Raw genomic sequence first — 18769 nt, 5'->3', positions numbered from 1 at the left:
AGTAATTTTCTGCTCAAGAACCCATCATTTCTGCAACAATGTCTCTTGGTGACATTTTTTAATAAATTTGCAAATTACTTCATAGTACTGTTATATTATAATTTTTTTAGGCACTGGAAATGTTGGATAACAAAGTATATTATATTTGCTGTTGTCTTTTTTCAGGTCAACTTGTCTCACCAAACCCAGTGAAAAATCGCATGAGTGTTTTTGGTACAGAGTTGCTACGAGCAAAATTGTGAGTATCTCACATTTGTTGTTACTTTTCTTCTGCCTGAAGAAATCACAAGGGGAAATTAGTAGATTTTTACAAATTACCTTTGCAACTGCACCTCATAGAATACACATACATACCAGTGGAAATGCATATGATTTCAAAAGTGTATTGTGTTTGTAAAGAAAAAGGGTTTCATAGGCTTATGGTACTCACTTTTGAAAACACAGCTAAATCTTGCCTCTTCTCCCTCAGACTTGAACTAATTCAAGAACAACAATGTTGCATGTACAGACAGGACAGGACAACAAAAGCTTGCAAAACAAAAAGTAATGCAACAAACCTGTTAATATGCAGTGTTGTAAACATCAATACAGAATTCTCTCTTTAAAGAAGTTATTGGTTGGTTGATTTGGGGGGAGGGGACCAAACAGTGAGGTCATCAGTCCCATTGTGTTAGGGAAGGATGGGGAAGGAAGTCGGCCATGTCCTTGCAAAGGAACCAATCTGGCATTTGCCTGAAGCGATTTCCTTAAATCGCGGAAAACCTAAATCAGGATGGCCGGACGCTGGTTTGAACCTTCATCCTCCCAAATGTGAGTCCAAAGAAGTTGTTCCGGTTCCATTATTAATAAATATTTCAGTTTGTATTTCAGGCAATTTCTTATTGAGATATGGCTAAATCAGTTCTAACTCATTTGAATTTAATTTTATTCTTGTGACATAAGTGTGGGTTTCAGTTTTCAGTTATAGAGATAAGAGTCAACACATGTGAGATGCTACCATTATAATAAACATTTTAGTTTCCCAAGTAGCATTTTAAGATGTACTCAATTGAAACTCTTGTCAAGTTCACAAAATGCCAGTAGAATAAGACTTGACTTCATTCCTTTTCTGCTGAGTGGCCTGAACAGAATGTAAACAGGAGACCATTAATAAATTACAGATTTAAAAGTATATCTGTGTTTCACCAAAAGCTACTTTAACAGCTATCATGGGAGGAAGGGAGATGGTCTTCAGCATTGGTCATGAAATTCAACCATTACGGTCATTTTGGAAAGGAAATAAGATGTATTTATGATAGATATCCATTAATAGGGAACTAAATCAAAACTTTTGATATGTGGCATAATATTGAGAAACATAAACATAAAAAAGTAAACCCTCACAGAAATGCTGTATGTAGCTCCAGTGTGAATTTCCTGACAACAGAATGCAATGAAAAATTCACCAAAGTTTACTTGGTGGCATTTATCATAGATAATGAGACCATAGTTGCTTAATACTGGAGGTCGTTTGTTCTGCCAAGTGGATCCATGTAAGACTCGGACTCCTCCAGTAGTGTCTATGAGAGATGGGCCCACTAGTTAGAATCATTTCTAGTGTTGCCAAAATTCTGTGAAATAGGAATAATTGTCACTGAAAATTATTTGGTTTGACTTTTGTCTGCTGCACGAGGGGTTATTTGTTTAAGAAGCCGGTCATGAAGCTGAGGAGGTAGAGAGACAATGGAATAACAAATCAGTATGTGTATAGTGAAAGATGTGTAAGACCAGCCTCATAAGGTTTAATCCCTCACAGTAATGAACTATCAGTTTATTGAAAAGAATATATAGAAGATGTAACAGATGTAGCACAGGATGGCCATGGACCACCATTACTTGCAGGCCTGGATCTATGGGGGGGTGGGGGGAGGGGGGGGGGCAACAAACTGGGGATATATGACCCGGGCAGCAATTTCATCAATTTCATGGGGCACCAGATTCATGTTCTTGAAGGAGAAAACCTTGTTTCACAAAGTGCCTAGCATCTAGCGCACATTGGTCTAATGATTATTCATATGATTTTGAAATGCATCCCTGTTGATTTTTGAACACATTCTAAGTTGATTTCTGAATGAATCATAAGTTGATTTTTGAATGTGTACATGATGTCTCTGCCGGGGGAATCCCCATTGCATCTAGAAATACAAAAATTTTCTACAGATGAAAGGGGATGGAGCTACACAAGCTGGGCAAAATAAACCTAAGGGCCAGTTGTACAGTCCCCAGTTAGCAGCTGCTTAAGTTCTGTTCTTGGAACAGCATGGAAAACGCATTGTACGAACACTTAATAGTGCCTAACTGGAGAATAAACATGGGATAACTAAACTAAACTGGTGATTGTGGCAGGGTTAGTGAAGTAATAAGTTTCTACTATTTCCTAACAAAAAATGTTTTTCTTGTTGTAGGCCTAATAAGCTTTTCATATTAGTACTTGATGAATTATATTCTCTCATTTTACTTATGTAAATGAGGTAGGTAAAAATAACCATTTGTGACAAAACAGTCTTGCTTACTTGGCGAATGTTACAATTGCTGCAATATCAGAAAGGCCTATTTTGTTTTATCTAGCAGACAGTGATGAAATAGACATAATCAAATCGAGAAACCACACCAGTCTTGGATACTACACGTTAACAGGATTTTCAGTATTAGACAACGACATTTTGATTTTACATGTAGCAAAACGTTTGACGAGGTAATAGATTCTTTCACAGAAAGGAAAGCACGCCATATAAAGCTGTAGCAAGATTAGAGAAAAAAGAAATGCTGGAACCTAAGGATTGAAAAAATGTGTACTGTCTTGCTTCTCTCTTGTCTTTACTGGTTTTATGTTTCCTACTTTTAATTTTATGTCACACAAAAGAGAAAGTTATTAGTTAAGAGGCAATAAAGAGTGCAAATTTTCTGAAGAGTTCTTATCCTCTCAGTTACAGATGCAGCATTAATTGTGGGTTTATTTTAAGGGGGGGAGGGGGGGTAGGATGTTGAACCTATTGACTGGGAGCAAGAGAGGCATCACAGGACATTTTAATTTCCACTGTCCTGGATATAGGTTTGATTGCTTCCATTACAAAATACACATTTGAATTCTACAGAGCAAAGTACAGTGATGTGTGATAGAAGAATGCTGCGGGAAGAGGCTTGGCATTGCACTTTGGCACACTTAAGACCAAATAACATGTCTTACAGTTTCTCAAACATGTTTTACATGTCAAACTCTTAAGAAAGACGTGCAGTACAAAATAAAAATATTTTTGAAAAATTGATTTTTAAATTTTTTTTTAGGTCCTATCTCAAATGCTTGTGGGGGGGGGGGGGGGGGGGGCACTATGAAGTTTTTGCCCCAATTACAAAATATCATAGATCCAGGGCTGAATACTTGGAGAGGAGTTTGATAAAGCGGTTAAATAACGATTACTTTAAACAGCCTCTTGGGCACGATGAAATAACTGGAGAAATGTTCAAAGCATTAAATGATAAAACAATAGTATTTACGTGTGATATCGAAACAATAATAAAGGAAGTTAAGACAAATTTGAATTTTGTGCCATTTTGTCATGTGACAGTTTGCAGCCGTGGTTTTTTCATGTTTGTTATCTGTGATCCTTCCGATTAGTAGCTGATAGCTTTAGTGTGGTAAGCATTGTTGTTTGATGTTTATTTTCATCATGGAGCAGATGGAAACTTAGCAGTATATCCAAGTTAAAAAGGTTATTAAAAGCAATGAGAGACCCATGGCAACCATTTGTGAATTGTGTGTGACACTCGGAGGTAATGCTGCTACAACCAAATCATCAGTTCAGAAGTTGATTCAAAAGTTTGAGACCACGGGTTCTGTTTCAAATGTTAAGAAAACAGTATGACCTCTTTCTACTCGAACACAAGAAAGCATTGCTGTTGTGCATGACAATGTGACTGTAAGCCCCAGAAAATCGGTTCTCTGATGAGCTCAACAATTGAATTTATCACCTAGTTCACTTCATGACATCCTTTCAAAAGATCTGAAAATGCATGCGCATGATTCAACTTACATAAGAGGCGAAGGTTGCAGATCTTGGAAAGAGACATCGATTTGCTCAATGGGTCTTGGATTGACAAGCGAAGAATGAGAACTTCACAAAAAGAATAATTTTCACAGATGAGGTGTTCCACCTCAGTGGGAATATCAATAAACAGAACTGCAGAATTTGGGATAGCAAAAATCTGCCAAGTGAGTGTGGAAGATGAGATGCATTCACAGTGCATGACTGTGTGGTATGTGTTTTGGGCAGGAGTAGTGATCGGCCCATACCTTTTTGAAAATGATGAGGGAGCTGCTGTTACTGAGAACAGCAACCATTACTGAAATATGCATTCTGATTAGTTTTTCCCTCTTATGGATGAAAATTATGATTTTTTGCTTCAACAAGATGGTGCAGCATGTCACACATCCTGTGAAAGAATTGCTTCAAAAACTTCTCTCTTTACGTGGTAACCAGGAACGGTGTGCCAGATCATGCAATCTTATGCCTAGACTTTTTTTGGGGATTTGTGAAATCAAAAGTGTATGTGAACAAACCACAAATAATACATTAATTAAAGGATGAAATTAAGAGGGGTTATTCACGGCAACCCACCAGATATTTGTGAGTGCGACATCGAGAACTTCAGTGAACGCATTGTTAGTTCCCGCGTGGCCGTGGGTGGTCATATGGAGGATATAATTTTTCATACATAAAAGCTACTTAATGTGTTTGTAAAAAAAAAATACATTTTCAATAAATTTTGTACGTTCTATAGCATTTTAATATTCATCCCTATTTCCCGAGCACCCTCTATTTATCTATGATATCATCAGTGACGTGTATGAAAAAGGAGAAATCTCCAACATTTTCCAAAAGAATAACCCTCATACCAACATCTAGACTCTAGAGAGATCACAGTAGACAAATGGGAAGACTATTGTACACTAACTGTTTACTGACCATTGCCTCCAAGATTCTGAGAAAAGTCATAAGCAACAGAATCCACCAAAATTAATCAAAACCTCATGGAAGAGCAATTTGGAATTAGGAAGGATAGAAAAACTAGTGAAACACTAAGTAGTGTAATGATACTATGTAAAAAATGCTCAGAATTAATAGAAAATGTATTAGGTAAAGGCTTTTTACATTGTAGACTGACCCTAAATGGTAGAAATTCTTGGGTACATTAAGTTAGATCAGCAAGACAGGATAACTGTTCACAAACTTTACAGGGAGCAGATAGCAGTTGCCAAAAACAGCATTGAAGGAAAACTTACAAGAGTGAATAAAAATATTCAGCAAGAGAGCAGCCCTTTTTCCTTACTGTTCAATATTTGCATTGAAGATGCAATAAACAATAGTAAAGATACATATATTGAGGATATATTTATACAAAGGAAAGAAAATAAAAAACAATGCTTTAGATTTACAAATGATCCACCAGTTCAGCTGAACCTGAACACACCCTTCAAAAGGCTACAGAAATAAACTACAAACTCTTTCAGAAACATGTAATTTGGGAGTAAATAAGCAATAGGGAAGTGCAAATAATAATCTTAATTTAAATCTGATGAAAAGGATAGTTGCCACTCGTTATATAGCAGAGATGCTGAGTCGCAGATAGGCACAATAAACAGAATGTCAGAAAGTGAGCTTTCAGCCGACAAGGCCTTCATCGGAAATAGACAACACACACACACACACACACACACACACACACACACACACACACACACACACACACAAACAACAACAACAACAACAACAACAACAACAGTCTCTGGCTTCTGAGGCCAGACTGCAAGCAGCAGCACATTATGGGAGAAGCAGCCAGGTGGACATGGTAAAGAGGAGGCTGGGAAGGGGCTAGATGAGTAAGGACAATGACTAACAGAGATTGAAGCCAGGACGGTTATGGGAATGTAGCATATATTTCAGAGAGAGTTCCCACCTGCACAATTCAGAAAAGCTGCTGATGGTGAGAAAGATTCAGATGGCACAGGCTCTGAAGCAGTCATTGAAATGGGGAACGTTGTTTTGGGCAGCGTGCTTAACAGTGGGGTGGTCCAGCTGTTTCTTGGCCACAAATTGTCGGTGTCCATGCATGTGCACAGACACCTTGTTGGTTGTCATGCCCACGTAGAATGCAGCACAATGGTTGCAGCTTAGCTTGTAGATCAGATGACTGGTTTCATAGGTAGCCTTGCCTTTGGTGGGTAGGTGGTGCTTGTGACCGGGCTGGATTAGGTGGTGTTGGGAGGATGTATTGGACAGGTCTTGCATCTAGGTATATTACAGGGATGTGAACCACAAGGCAACGGGTTGGGAGAAGGGTTGTGTAGGGATGGATGAGGATTTGTGTGGGTTCAGTGGGTGGTGGAATACCACTGTGGGAGAGGTAGGAAGGATAGTGTGTAGGACATTCCTCATTTCAGGGCATGGCAAGAGGTAGTTGAAACCCTGGCGGAGAATGTGATTCAGTTGCTCCAGTCCCGTGTGGTACTCAGTCACGAGGGAAATGCTCCTCTGTGGCTAGACAGAGGGACACCAGTCACCCCCCACCTCCCAAAGTCCCAGCATCCGGCCACAGAGGATCATCTCCCTCGCGACTCAGTATCACACAGGACTGGAGCAATTAAATCAAATTCACCACTCTCTGCCTCTTGTTGTGCCCTAAAGTACGGGATGTCCTACCCACTGTCCTTCCCAACCTTCCCACAGTGGTAGTCCGCTGCCCACTGAACCTATACGATATCCTTGTCCATCCCTACAAAACTGCTGCTCCCAACCCCGTGGCTTATATCCCTCTAATAGACTTAGATGCAAGACCTGTCCTATATCATCCTCCCACCACCATCTACTCAGTCCGATCACGAGCTTCATCTATCCCATCCAAGGCAGGGCTACCTGTGAAACCAGTCATGTGATCTACAAGCTATGCTGCAACCACTGTGCTGCATTCTACATGGGCATAACGATCAACTAGGTGTCTGGCTGCATGAATAAGCACCGACAAACTGTGGCCAAGAAACAGCTGGACCACCCCATTGCTGAGCACGCCACCCTACAGGACATTCTTCATTTAAATGAATGCTTCACAGCCTATGCCACCTGGCTCCTTCCCACCAGCACCAGCTTTTCAAAATTGCACAGGTGGGAACTCTCCCTGCAATGTGTCCTACATTCCCATAACCCTCCTGGCCTCAACCTTCATTAGTAATTTTCCTTACCCATCTAGCTCCTTCCCTGTCCCCATTCCAGCACTACACAGCCCTCTGTACCGCCAACACACTCAGTCTTTTTATTTCTCTCCTTTTCTGCTATTCCCCTGCTCCCTGTCTAACCTCCTGAAAGCAGCTAGCTGTCTTATCCTCTCCGCACGTCATCCCTGTATGCTCCCACAAGCAGCTCTTTATTGTCCCTCTCACCTACTTTATCTCTCCCTCTCCTTGCCCCAGCCTCCTCCTTAGCTCCACCACCCGGCTGCTTCCTCCATCAAGCACTGCTGTTCACAGTGTCGCCTCAGCAGCCAGAAACTCGTCATCTGTGTGTGTGTGTGTGTGTGTGTGTGTGTGTGTGTTTTTTTTTTTTTTTTTTTTTTTTTTTTGACAGTCTTCCTGTTGTGATTACCTGTGACTCAGCATCGCTGCTGTTCGGTGAGTAGCAACTATCCTTTTCAACATAGTGTTACATTCCATCTTGGATTTTCCATTGTTCATTTTTAAATCTTGATGGAGAGAATCTGAAAGAGGCCACAAGCTTTAAGTAACTTGGTAGCAGAATAGTCAGTGATGGTTGAACAAGCTGAAACACCATGCTACAAAAAGGAGTTGCTACAAACATTGGAGTATGTTGGTTTGAACACAAAGAAAATATTTAGTTTGGAATGTTACCCTCTGTGGTTCAGACATGGATTGTAGAGAATCAAGAACAAAAAAGGATATAGACTTTGAGGCACATTGTTGGAGAAGAATTCTCGTGATATCTTGGTAACATAAAATAAGAAATGTAGTACTCTTCCAAATGATGGAGAGTTTTTGCTCTTCAGTAATGGAGGAGAGAAAAAGTCATTGTGGAAGGACAGTTTTGTTTGTTTATTCATTCATTCCTTCCTTCATTCTTCACAAAAACAGCATGGTATCTGAACAATTAAAGTGGGCCAGACAACTCACATTTTTTTTTTGTAATAATTATTCCTACCAATTTCTTACAAATACTAAAAAAAGAGAAAAAAATAATACTACCTGCTCAAAAGAGACTAATACTGCAAAAAAGGAAAAACAGAAAAATTACTTTATACTGGTACAAAACTACTATTAACCCCTTAACCAGTTACCCAACTATTAATACTACTTTTGGTGCTGCTGATTATATGTATAAAATTGGTACAGTTATCTTTTTTTTGTTCATTCTTCAGGGTACACCCAAACACTAGAAGATTGTCTCCTCTACTGCATCCACCCTCACACTACCCTGGTCAGCAGCTGTTATTTACTGGATTTCTTGGGCATGGGGCAGCACATCAGCAGTGACAGTTAATTCCATGATTCACTCTAACATCTTAGAATCCACTTGTTGGTTATCATTTGCACCAAAGCGATACACTTCCCTTCTTAGCCTTCCTGGATATGGCAGCTGCAGTATTGGCCAAGATGCGCCAGGTTGATTTGTTCCTCAGTGTTGCCTTGGTATCTTGTGTCCTTAATGCCTGACCACTATTACCTGTCACATTTTGTAATGTGCATAGTTCTACTGAAGTGCTGAAAGACTCCAGTTATGTGTTGTAACTGAATCAAATACTTCACTAATGATATGTCTCCTTGATTGTTGTTCATGAGCTTTTACCATGACTATTTTCTTATGGTCGCCTTCTCATAGTTTCTTGATGCTGCGGACCTGCTATGCAGTGCTACCAACTCTTGCTGTGTGACTTTGTTTCCATTTGCAGAGGGCTGAGGGCTGTAAGGAAGCTCTGTAATCTTCAAGCTATAAAAATTGTAGCTGTCTTTTAAAGAACTCTTCCACATTTTGTTGCACTTGTGTAACATTCATATAAATTTGATGAACAGATATCATTAACTAGAACATTTTCAAAGTGAATATTGTAATATCACAGAAGAGACATTTCTCTTCAGCTTCATTCATCTGTTTCTGGATGTTGACACTGTAGGCACACCACTTTCTCTCTGCCTTCCAAAACGCCACCAAGCCACAATGTCAAAGCATAAGTGACCCCCTCGTAGCAGATGGGGATGCTAGATCACTGTCACTCTTTGCCGATGTCCTGTGCCTATGCTTCCTTTATCATCTGTGCACATATGTCAATGCAGAGTGTGCACATTGGAGATTCTCTAGATGCTAACTACCTAAACAATGTTTTACAAGAACATCTTTCATCTGACTGTGAGGAAAAGGTGGAACAACTAGTTATTCCAGACCACGGTAGAGTTGTAGAGTGCGTACACTGATGAGACTCAACTATTTTTCATCTGTCTTTTGACTTTGTGCAGTTATTTTGCATACTGGCCATGACCTGTCAGGTAATGTATCACTCCACTTGACAGGTGAGGAAATATCATTTTTAGTCTCTTCCTCTTGGCCTCAGTTCTAAGTATTCCTTGCACTTCCAGTGGGGATATTTCTAGAATTGGCAACAATGCATCATTTGGAATTCTACAATAGGTGCCTGTTAGTCTCAGTAGCATGCCTTGTTTCACTTTTATGACTAAGGAAACTGGCTTGACATGCTGTAATCTATGAGCCCAACACCTGCACTACATCCTGTAACTGGCACTAATGAAGATTAGTGGTATGCCCTAATTTTTTTCAAGGAATTTTAAATTACGTATTTGTGATGGTTGTAATTTGTGCTTCACATTTGAGCCTTTTCTGCCTGCCTCCTCTAAGTAATGTTTGAAATATTGACATTCATCCAGAAATACTCCCTAGACATCTCGTTACCACACTTCATCTAATTGTTACATCATGTACTGTTATTTTAGGGTTCTCACTAAGTTCCCTTTCAGGAGGAGGTGTGTGGTTTTGTGAGGTGCTAGTGATAATTTGATGCTTTGGCACCATCCTTAAAGTTCATACAGCCCAGCATTTCATTTGTCTGATGTAATTCTTCTCGAGTCACCACTTATAGTGAACAAGAAGTCGCCTGCAAATGCTACCAGTCTGCTTATTTTACTGCTCTCAAGTTACTGCTGTAATATGGGATCCAACACTACATCCTAAAACTAGGGACCACACACTGATCTCTGGGGACAGCCTTTCATCAGGGTGTTTGTTATTACCTTTCCTAGGCATATCGAAGATAGGTATCTCCTGTGGTAAAAGTCTCTCAGTTAGATGTATGGTGACTCTGAACACTTTGACTCCTAAGATGTCCAAAGAGAGATGGCCGCCATAGGTTATCGAAAGTGCCAGTAATATCGATTGTAATTAGTAGAGCATACATAGAATGAATGTCTGCCAACACCTTATTTATAGCTCCTTCAGTTGATGTGTCTTCTCTAAATCCATACTGGTGAAAATTCAGCCCATGTAGCAGTCTATGATAAAATTAATAAAATGCTGAGCATCAAAGAGAAATGCTGAAAAAATGTTGCTGCTACGAGCCACGTTGTGTGTGAATATGACGACTGTCAATAATTTGTTGGCTGAAAACACCATAGAGAGTGAATGTTACAGTTGCAAGTAACATCAGACAAAATCAGACCCAATAAACAAAGCCAGAATTGTTTTGAAGACCATGTGATCAGTAGAGCTCAAAATCAAAGTCGAGATCCAGTAACTTGAGGAGGTAACAATTGTATTCGTGAGTTAGCATAATATGAAGTCTTCAGTGACAGGATACAAATTGCCAATTCACCCTTTGGGCCCAGTATTTATTTCCTGTTGTAGGCCAGTGACCTTCACCATATGACGTGTTTGCCACAACTTCTGGTCATAGCCACTGAAGTGAAGCTATCTGCATCACAAATAATATCACCACCACTCTCTGAGTTTGTCTCCATATTACTTAAAGAGAGAAGATGTTAATTCTCTTCCCCCTGTTAACTGGATTATGGGGTTGGTATTGGCTTTGGTGGATAGTTTGTGATAATTTTGTTCCTAGAAAACCAGACTTTCCAGTTTAAACTGTTCTCTGTTGCTTGACTGAGGTTTTGTTTATCAGATACTCAAAAACACTTATAGATCTTGTCAGCTGGATTTTAATTGAAGTTCAAGAAACTCTATTAGTCCTGGGTACAGCAAAGCAGGCAGTGTGTCACAAAACTTGCTAGTTAAATGTGCCAAAAAGGCACTCGGCAGCACTACACAGACTGTCATGGGTAAGATATTTTGATTATGCCATTTGCCAAATGCCTTTGGAGATTATCCTCAAAATTAAATGAATTAGTGCTGGATATTTAACACCCATATTTAATAATTTTTCTCACTGTGTAATGCATGCCATTAATTTTGTTTCAGGTAACATGTATACAGCATATCGAACACAAAATGGAAACTGTGGCATATTAAGGTTCAGAATGTAGAAAGCTTTCTGGGTCTACTGAATTGAAACATTATTGTTGCAATAGGAACTGAAGGTTGAATATTTTTCTTGCCTTGAAATATAGTCCTGAGAATTTTAAAAAAGGGAGTAAGGATATTGTACTCAGATAATAATCAACAGAGTGTTAGTCCTCCATTTTTTGTTCTTTACCTAATGTGAAGACTTAGGTAATACATTTGCTTTATAAAATGTGTGCTTGATTTTTAGAACATTATTTCTTTGTGATATTTAGTATATATTGAATGTATTGGATTGAATGTATTGGAATAGCCGCCTTGTGATACATGAAAAAGAAACTTGTTTTGATGTAGGGAACAAGTTTTTTGCTGATTCATCTTAATATTGTCTGAATAATTTGAGGATGCAAAACGTAGTTACCTGAGTGTCATTGTATAATTCATAACATTATGTTTCCTTGTATATAATTTGTCAATAGTATAAAAGACATTTTGTAGCATAATTTTTGTGAATACAGCATTATGAGACTAGCTTTAATTCATTTGTATACCTAGTGTGTTTGAATAGTTCATTTAATTAACTAATGTGTGCCTGTACATCAGTGTAACTTTAGGTTAATAGAATTACTGTTCAATTTCTTTTGAATGTGTTACAGCTTGGGTTGTTTAAACATTACAAAATTCATAAAAGTGTTTTGACAGTATTTATTAGTTGTAAAATTGTGTCTATAAACCGTATTCTGTAACTAGTTACTTTCGTATATGTGTAATGGTTGTGTTTATAACCTCCAGTGTGCTGCTTTCAACTTAAGTCAACAGCTGAATGTGCTATAATGTATCAAGCTATTGTTTATTTAAATAATGAGAAAAAAAGCTTCTGGATTTAAATTCAGTATGTTCACTGATTAATTTGCTGTTTCCTTTATCTTACATTTGAGTCTCTCTCATTCCACGAACATGTCCAATTACATTCCCCTAGGTCCAACGTGCAGAATATTAATAGTGTTTTTGATGCTACCAACTGTCTGTTCTGTACTTTGTATATGTTGACCAGATGCCACTATACCATTGTGCTTGATATGTTCTTTATATTACAGTCTCTTTTGACCAGCACAAAAATGATTGCATTATCCACACTGGAGTCTGTATGCACTAGTTGCCTCATATTTTAAGTTTTTTTTCAATGCTTTACAATTTTGTGTCCAAGCTTAAATCTTGATTGCCATGCTGTCAGAAATATTAGAACAAGTCGTTTTTTAGATGTGTCCAAAATACTTCATTGTAATGAATTTCTCATTGTTGTGGGGGCTGTGTGTGACGGGAATGCAACTACGACATAAAGGAAAAAAACAATGAATTCAATACTAGTTTATCCTTTCACTAATGTCACATTGGAATTCCATGAATATTATTTTAACTTTGTTGTAACTGAAACTACACTAGGCTGTGTTGTGAAATAATAAATTACAAAAGGTTGTAGGCACAGTCCAGTCTGTGATCAGAGTCTAAACACTGCATGATGCCATGTGACTGTTGTAGCTGGAAACTAGCTGAAAAGATTTCTTATCCTTCCATGGCTGTACACAAGATAGAAATCGATTATCTGCTCAAAGAAATCGATTATCTGCTCAAGAAACAGTAGCACATGGGTTTGTAATCAGTGATGAAAAGTATCAAGCAACCACTTAACAAAGTGTGCTTTGGAAACAAGTCTCTTGACATGGTGGTAGAAAAAGGGAAAATAATACATAATTCTTACTTTATTTACACACGCACAAATTATATTAAAGTGTAAAGAAAGAACTTTACAAATATACAAGAAAAAGAAACGATATCTAAGGAATTGCATGCTAGTCATGTGTTGAAATGGCAAGTGAAAATCTGTACCAAGGCCAGGAATCGAATCTGGCTCTCCTGCTTACTGAGCAGGGGCTTTAGCCTCTAAGCCACTTGGGCACAGCGGTTCACACAACTGCACGGAGTACCCTGGCATGCCTCCCTCCTCAGTTCTCACTGGCATCCCAGTGTGTATTAGGTTCCCCCTTACTCACAAAAGAATTGCCGAGGCTCTCCATGTTCTGGAGTAGCACCTCAGCATTAAACGTAAGTGGGGGATCTAGCCTGAAACCCAGGTGGAGGTACTTATACAAATGAAATGACACAGTTTCAGAGACTTCACTAGTCTCATACAGATACGATTTTGTGTGTGTTTTGGTACAGATTTTCACTCACTGCTTCAGTCTATATATAAAATCATATCTGTATGTAACAAGTCTCTGAAATTGTGCCATTTCAGTCCTGTATTAGCTACAAATCTTGGTAGTTGTATGATTCTTAATTTCGATAAACCATCATGTTGCATTTCATAGAAAAACTGGAAACAGCCAAGCAGTATTCACTCTCGAAGATCTGTAATATTATATTAATTTTGATAAGAATGTGCATCGAGTAGGAATAGCTCAGATGAGCTCATTGAGGGCAAGTAGAAAAAAACTGTAGCTGGTTTATTAATGACTGCTACATGTTATTTGTAACTCAGTGTATTGCAAGGCCTTTGTTGCTCATTAAATGCATTGCGTGAAGCATCATGCATCTGACTGCAGATCCAGAACAGATCACAATAAACAGAATCACACTTGGGAAACGGAATCAATTTACAGTGAGTATACTTGTGGGGTGTCAAGTAAACAAAGTAATTGGTCTTTGCATTTTGTTATGTCGCTAATATGAAAACTTACTTAAATTGTCTGAGTATGCTTTACACCTACCTTCGCCGTTTACGAGAGCCTGAAAACTATTTTTGCAGTCAGCCAGAAAGAGATGGAGAACATACTGACCATAATTTCCACATTATTCATTGTGCTCAATGAAAGAAAAAGTTCCTACTTGCTGTTTACTCAGCAGGATCAGGAACAGTGACTGTAATTAAAAGTTTCGATTTTTAACTGATTGATGTATTCAGTAAAAAGTTCACAAGCACAAAATATTCTATTGTAACTAATATTCCAATCAGAAACAGCTCCATTAACAGTTAAAAGGCAACATCTACAGGAAGTTCCAAGTAAATAGATCTATTGCGCTGACTTGTAATCACTGAATTTAATTGCTTGCCTTAAAAGTGGAAAATAATCTTGCCGCTTGCCATGTGGTTTTGCCAACATTAGGAGCAGCACGCAAGCTGTTACTTCTGTGAAATTTAAGCAATCCAGGATGGTTTACAGTCCTCATGAGCTCCCTTCCTACTTTACCGAGAACACTTTTGGTAAGTGCCTAGCTGACGTCATCCAAGGCATTTGACTGATGCGAACAGATTGATATCTCGGTGTGGAGTGTCTCTTCTCACGCCTCTCTGGCTGTATTTATATATGGGTGCAACAGACCACTGAATGGAACATCTGCTATCTACCACTCGAGGCACAGGTAGCAGACTCTAAATGGCCCCTTTTACAGACATATGTTAATTAATCTCTCTGTCAGTTAATGATTTACAATCTCTTTAATTTTTGTATCAGTACAGTTAACTTGACTTTATTTACTGAAAAAATCGTGGTTCAAACTGCATTTAAAGTTTGCCAGCTAGAATTAGAAGAGATCTGACAGTAGATCAAACCTCTGAACTGCCTCTTTAAGATCCCTTGTAATGATTGTTATTTACAATCAAACCTTGTAACTTGGTATTGCTGTATTATTTAATGAATGTAATCAAGTGCTGTAATTAGAGCTTTCTGTCAGAAACACAAATGGTAATCTGTCATGAAAGAGGATGTTCTCATTCTAAATTTGGTTTTGAAAAGTAATGGGGGTAGCTTATTGGTGTCACAGATACAAGATTTTAAGATCAAACTGAGGCTACATACAAATTTTCGTCTTTCTGAGTCTAAATATTTAGTGCCTTAATTTTTTGTGAAAATGCCAATGGTCAAAATACTGCTATGATGAAGTTGAGACTTGTAACTTTTAATTGTGACATACATTTGCATATTCTGAACAGCTTTTAGCAGTCTAGTTTCATTATTTAGCACCACTTATTTTTTCTTCTTAAAATAATATATTTAGTGAAACATATTTATTTGATCATTCTGAGACTTAACAATATTAACATTAATGTACTGAAGCATACACTGACAAGGTTTGGTAAAGTTATTTTAATTCCACTCTTACATTATGTTGCAATTCTTTGTATGTTAAGTAAAGGTGCATTATAATGCCATGGCACTAGTAGTAGTGAACTCGAGTAAGTTCCAGCACAGTCACTCTCCTGTGTATCTCTCACAATAACACTATGTTGTTTCACCTCATATTGTTCTGGAAGTGTGATCATGCCTGTAGCAGTTTGCCAAAGAACTATACAAAGTATTACAGTACTCGCATGGTGGACATATTTTCCTCAATAAACTACATTTTGTGTGGTGTATGTAACTGTCAGAGTGTGAAGTGTGGTCCTTTTCGAAGTAGACAGTCCAGGCATTCTACCCATCACAGAGTAATGATCACTATAGATGCTACCATTGCAAGAGAAGATTACTGAATAGCACAATACACTAGCAAATGTTCTCATGTTCATCATTTTGCACGATCACTTGGACATCTGAGAGGTCTGCACACAGTGACTGCAGAGTTTTGTAGTGCCTGAAAGACGCAAGTGTATTTGCTATTGGTTTTGATAGTTGGTTTCATCACTATATTGTTCTGATTCAGTAACAGAGATGGCTTACTGTATGATTCTCCTTACGATTTCTTGGTGATTGACAATACAGCAATGGCATAAGAAATTAAATGTGTATTGTCTCACTCTTAAGCATAACATGTGAGCCAATTGTCAAGACAGAGTAATCAGCTATTGCGGAGGATTTCTGTTGCATCTGTCACATAGGTTAGTTACAGAATGATTTGTAGAGAGGCTAAAGGACATTATTTTCATGAATGTGCTGTTGTTCAGAAACCTGAACGTGAGAATAACTGTTTAACCTTACATAATATTTATGCCATGAATCAAAGCTGTCATTGGTCTGTGCAGCAGTGAAAGGTGGTGATGTGCCACTTTACATTATATGGATGGGTTTTGTGGATGTGGGGGATACCTTACACATGTTGTTTGTCTTAATATTGTGGGAACAGTGAAATTCAACAGTGCTGGTGGCCTAGGGCAATCTTTTTGGGTTTAGTGCCAGACAGTTTATTTTGTTTGATGGTGAAATGATTACTGGTATTTATGAAACCATATTAGATAAAATTGTACTTCTACACTGTGGGAACTCCTTGGAGCTTGACTTACCAGTATCTCCATGATAATGCTTATGTCAACAAAACAAGGACTGTTGCATTGTATTTAATAGAAACTGAGGCAAATTTGGTGCAGTGGCCTGCTCGAATATGTGATCATCCTGTGTCATCATCATGTGAATATCCTGTCAAATTATTCTGGGATGAATTGATGTTGGTTGCAAGCTACATAAATCAGTCCATAGCATTTTTGTTCCAGGAAGACTGTTTATAAATTGCACTGTAAGTGTACCGGTAGTTATTGTTAAGTCTTCCCCAAAGAGTAGTGTCATAATAGTAGCAAAAGCAGGTCCTGCATGCCATTAGGTATGTGAAGGGTATCTATGGAATGAACAGTAACAAACATACTGAGATATTTGAGGCACTTAAAAGTTATTGCATTAATGGTACATATGCGTTTACATTGTAAATCGACACATCATCATTTGTAGGCCTGAGACAATGCATGCCATGTTTTATTTACAATGATCTGGCAACAATAGTGACCACCAACATCACCCCTTGCAGAATGTGTGAAACGAGATTCTTCTTCAGCCTCCCAAATACACATAGTGAGTATGAAAAAGCCAAAAGAGTGCAACTCTAGCAACTAATCACATATCTACTAGGTAGGTTTTATAAACGAGTTGTAAGTATCCTTACTGAAAGTGATCCGGAAGTTTGAGGTTAGGCGACTTTGCAAAAAGTAGATCAGGTTCATCTATTACAGTCGAGTCCAGCACCAGCAACACAGATGTTGCAGGCATCCATACCTGAAGCACATTTTCTCCAAGATGACCAAGGGTACTTTCAACAGCAACATTCAGTGACAAATAAGAGGAACTTCAAATGTACATAAAGTTAACGGAGAAAGACAACATAAGTATAATATGCCCAAGGAAGGCTTGAACACCTAGCTATTAATTTGGAAAATAGATTGATGCAAGTCCTTTAGGAATATACTCATGACATAAATGAGCAAGGGAATAAAATCTGGCATGAAATACAGACTGCTGCAGATGAAGTGATTGGTATGGAACAACAGACAAGAAGAAATTAATGGTGTGAAGAGTGTGAGGAGGTAACAGGGATGAATGAATCATACTAAAATAATGTAATTTGATAGATAAAGATCTACTCACCAAGTGGCAGCAGGAAAATGCACACATAAAAGCATATGTAATATCTTCTGTATGTGTGTTTTCATGCCTCCGCTTGGTGAGTAGATTGGTATCTATCCAGTTACATTATGTTTAAAAAAATTGATTATTTTCATTGAATCATACAAAAAGATGAAGATGAGAAAAACAAGAATGCTGGTGGGTGACTATGAGGAAAGAAGAGTGCAAGAAATTGAGTTCTGAAGACAAAGAAGAGAAGCTTTTTAAAAAGGCAGTTGAAGGAAACTGAATAACACTAATGAAAGCAGAAAATGCTATAGGAATGCCAATAACCTTAGAAGACACTTCGAACTGAAACAACACAACATAAAGGGAAAAGTCATGAACTAATAGCATCACTGGAGGGAATATTACATTGCCGGGCAGAGTACTTTAAGGAATTGCTATACTCAGAAAACACTTAATCGTGGAAACTAACTGAAAACCAGCAGGTGGAAGAAGAGGAGAATGGGATGCCCTCGATGCGAGCTCCAGCTGCTGCCTCTGAAACACCAGGAGAGTAGTAAATAGCTTATTTAATTTTTTCTCTGTGTTTCTGTAGTTTAATTCTTATATTTCTTGCATGTATTTGTATTTAAGAGATGTAGTCTCACATTTCACTAACTAAAAGTGCAGATTTGTGCAGTCTGCAGTGCAGCTGTCATTTCTTTTGACGGTCAACTACACAGCTCAGTAAGCAGTCTAGAGTCTGTTGCTGGTACATGAGGAGAGCAGCAAGTTATGTATTTTGCTTTCTCTGTGTTCTTTTGTAGTTAATACTTA

General features: G+C 38.2%; 1 protein-coding gene across 2 annotated transcripts in view; it reads left to right on the top strand.

Annotated features, from left to right (window-relative positions):
• Positions 1 to 12926, top strand: part of LOC126471444 (dihydroxyacetone phosphate acyltransferase) — a 128809-nt gene extending 115883 nt beyond the window's left edge. For both annotated transcript variants that reach the window (XM_050099636.1, XM_050099627.1), the window contains exons 14-15: positions 166 to 238; positions 11523 to 12926. In XM_050099636.1, coding sequence (XP_049955593.1) covers positions 166 to 238; positions 11523 to 11526 — 77 coding nt within the window. In that variant the 3' untranslated portion in view covers positions 11527 to 12926. The remainder of the gene's footprint in view (positions 1 to 165; positions 239 to 11522) is intronic.
• The last annotated feature ends 5843 nt before the right edge of the window (positions 12927 to 18769 follow it).

This window comes from Schistocerca serialis, chromosome 1 (assembly GCF_023864345.2).
Source record: "Schistocerca serialis cubense isolate TAMUIC-IGC-003099 chromosome 1, iqSchSeri2.2, whole genome shotgun sequence".
NCBI classification, from domain to species: domain Eukaryota; kingdom Metazoa; phylum Arthropoda; class Insecta; order Orthoptera; family Acrididae; genus Schistocerca; species Schistocerca serialis.
This window is presented reverse-complemented; position numbering and strand designations above follow the sequence as displayed.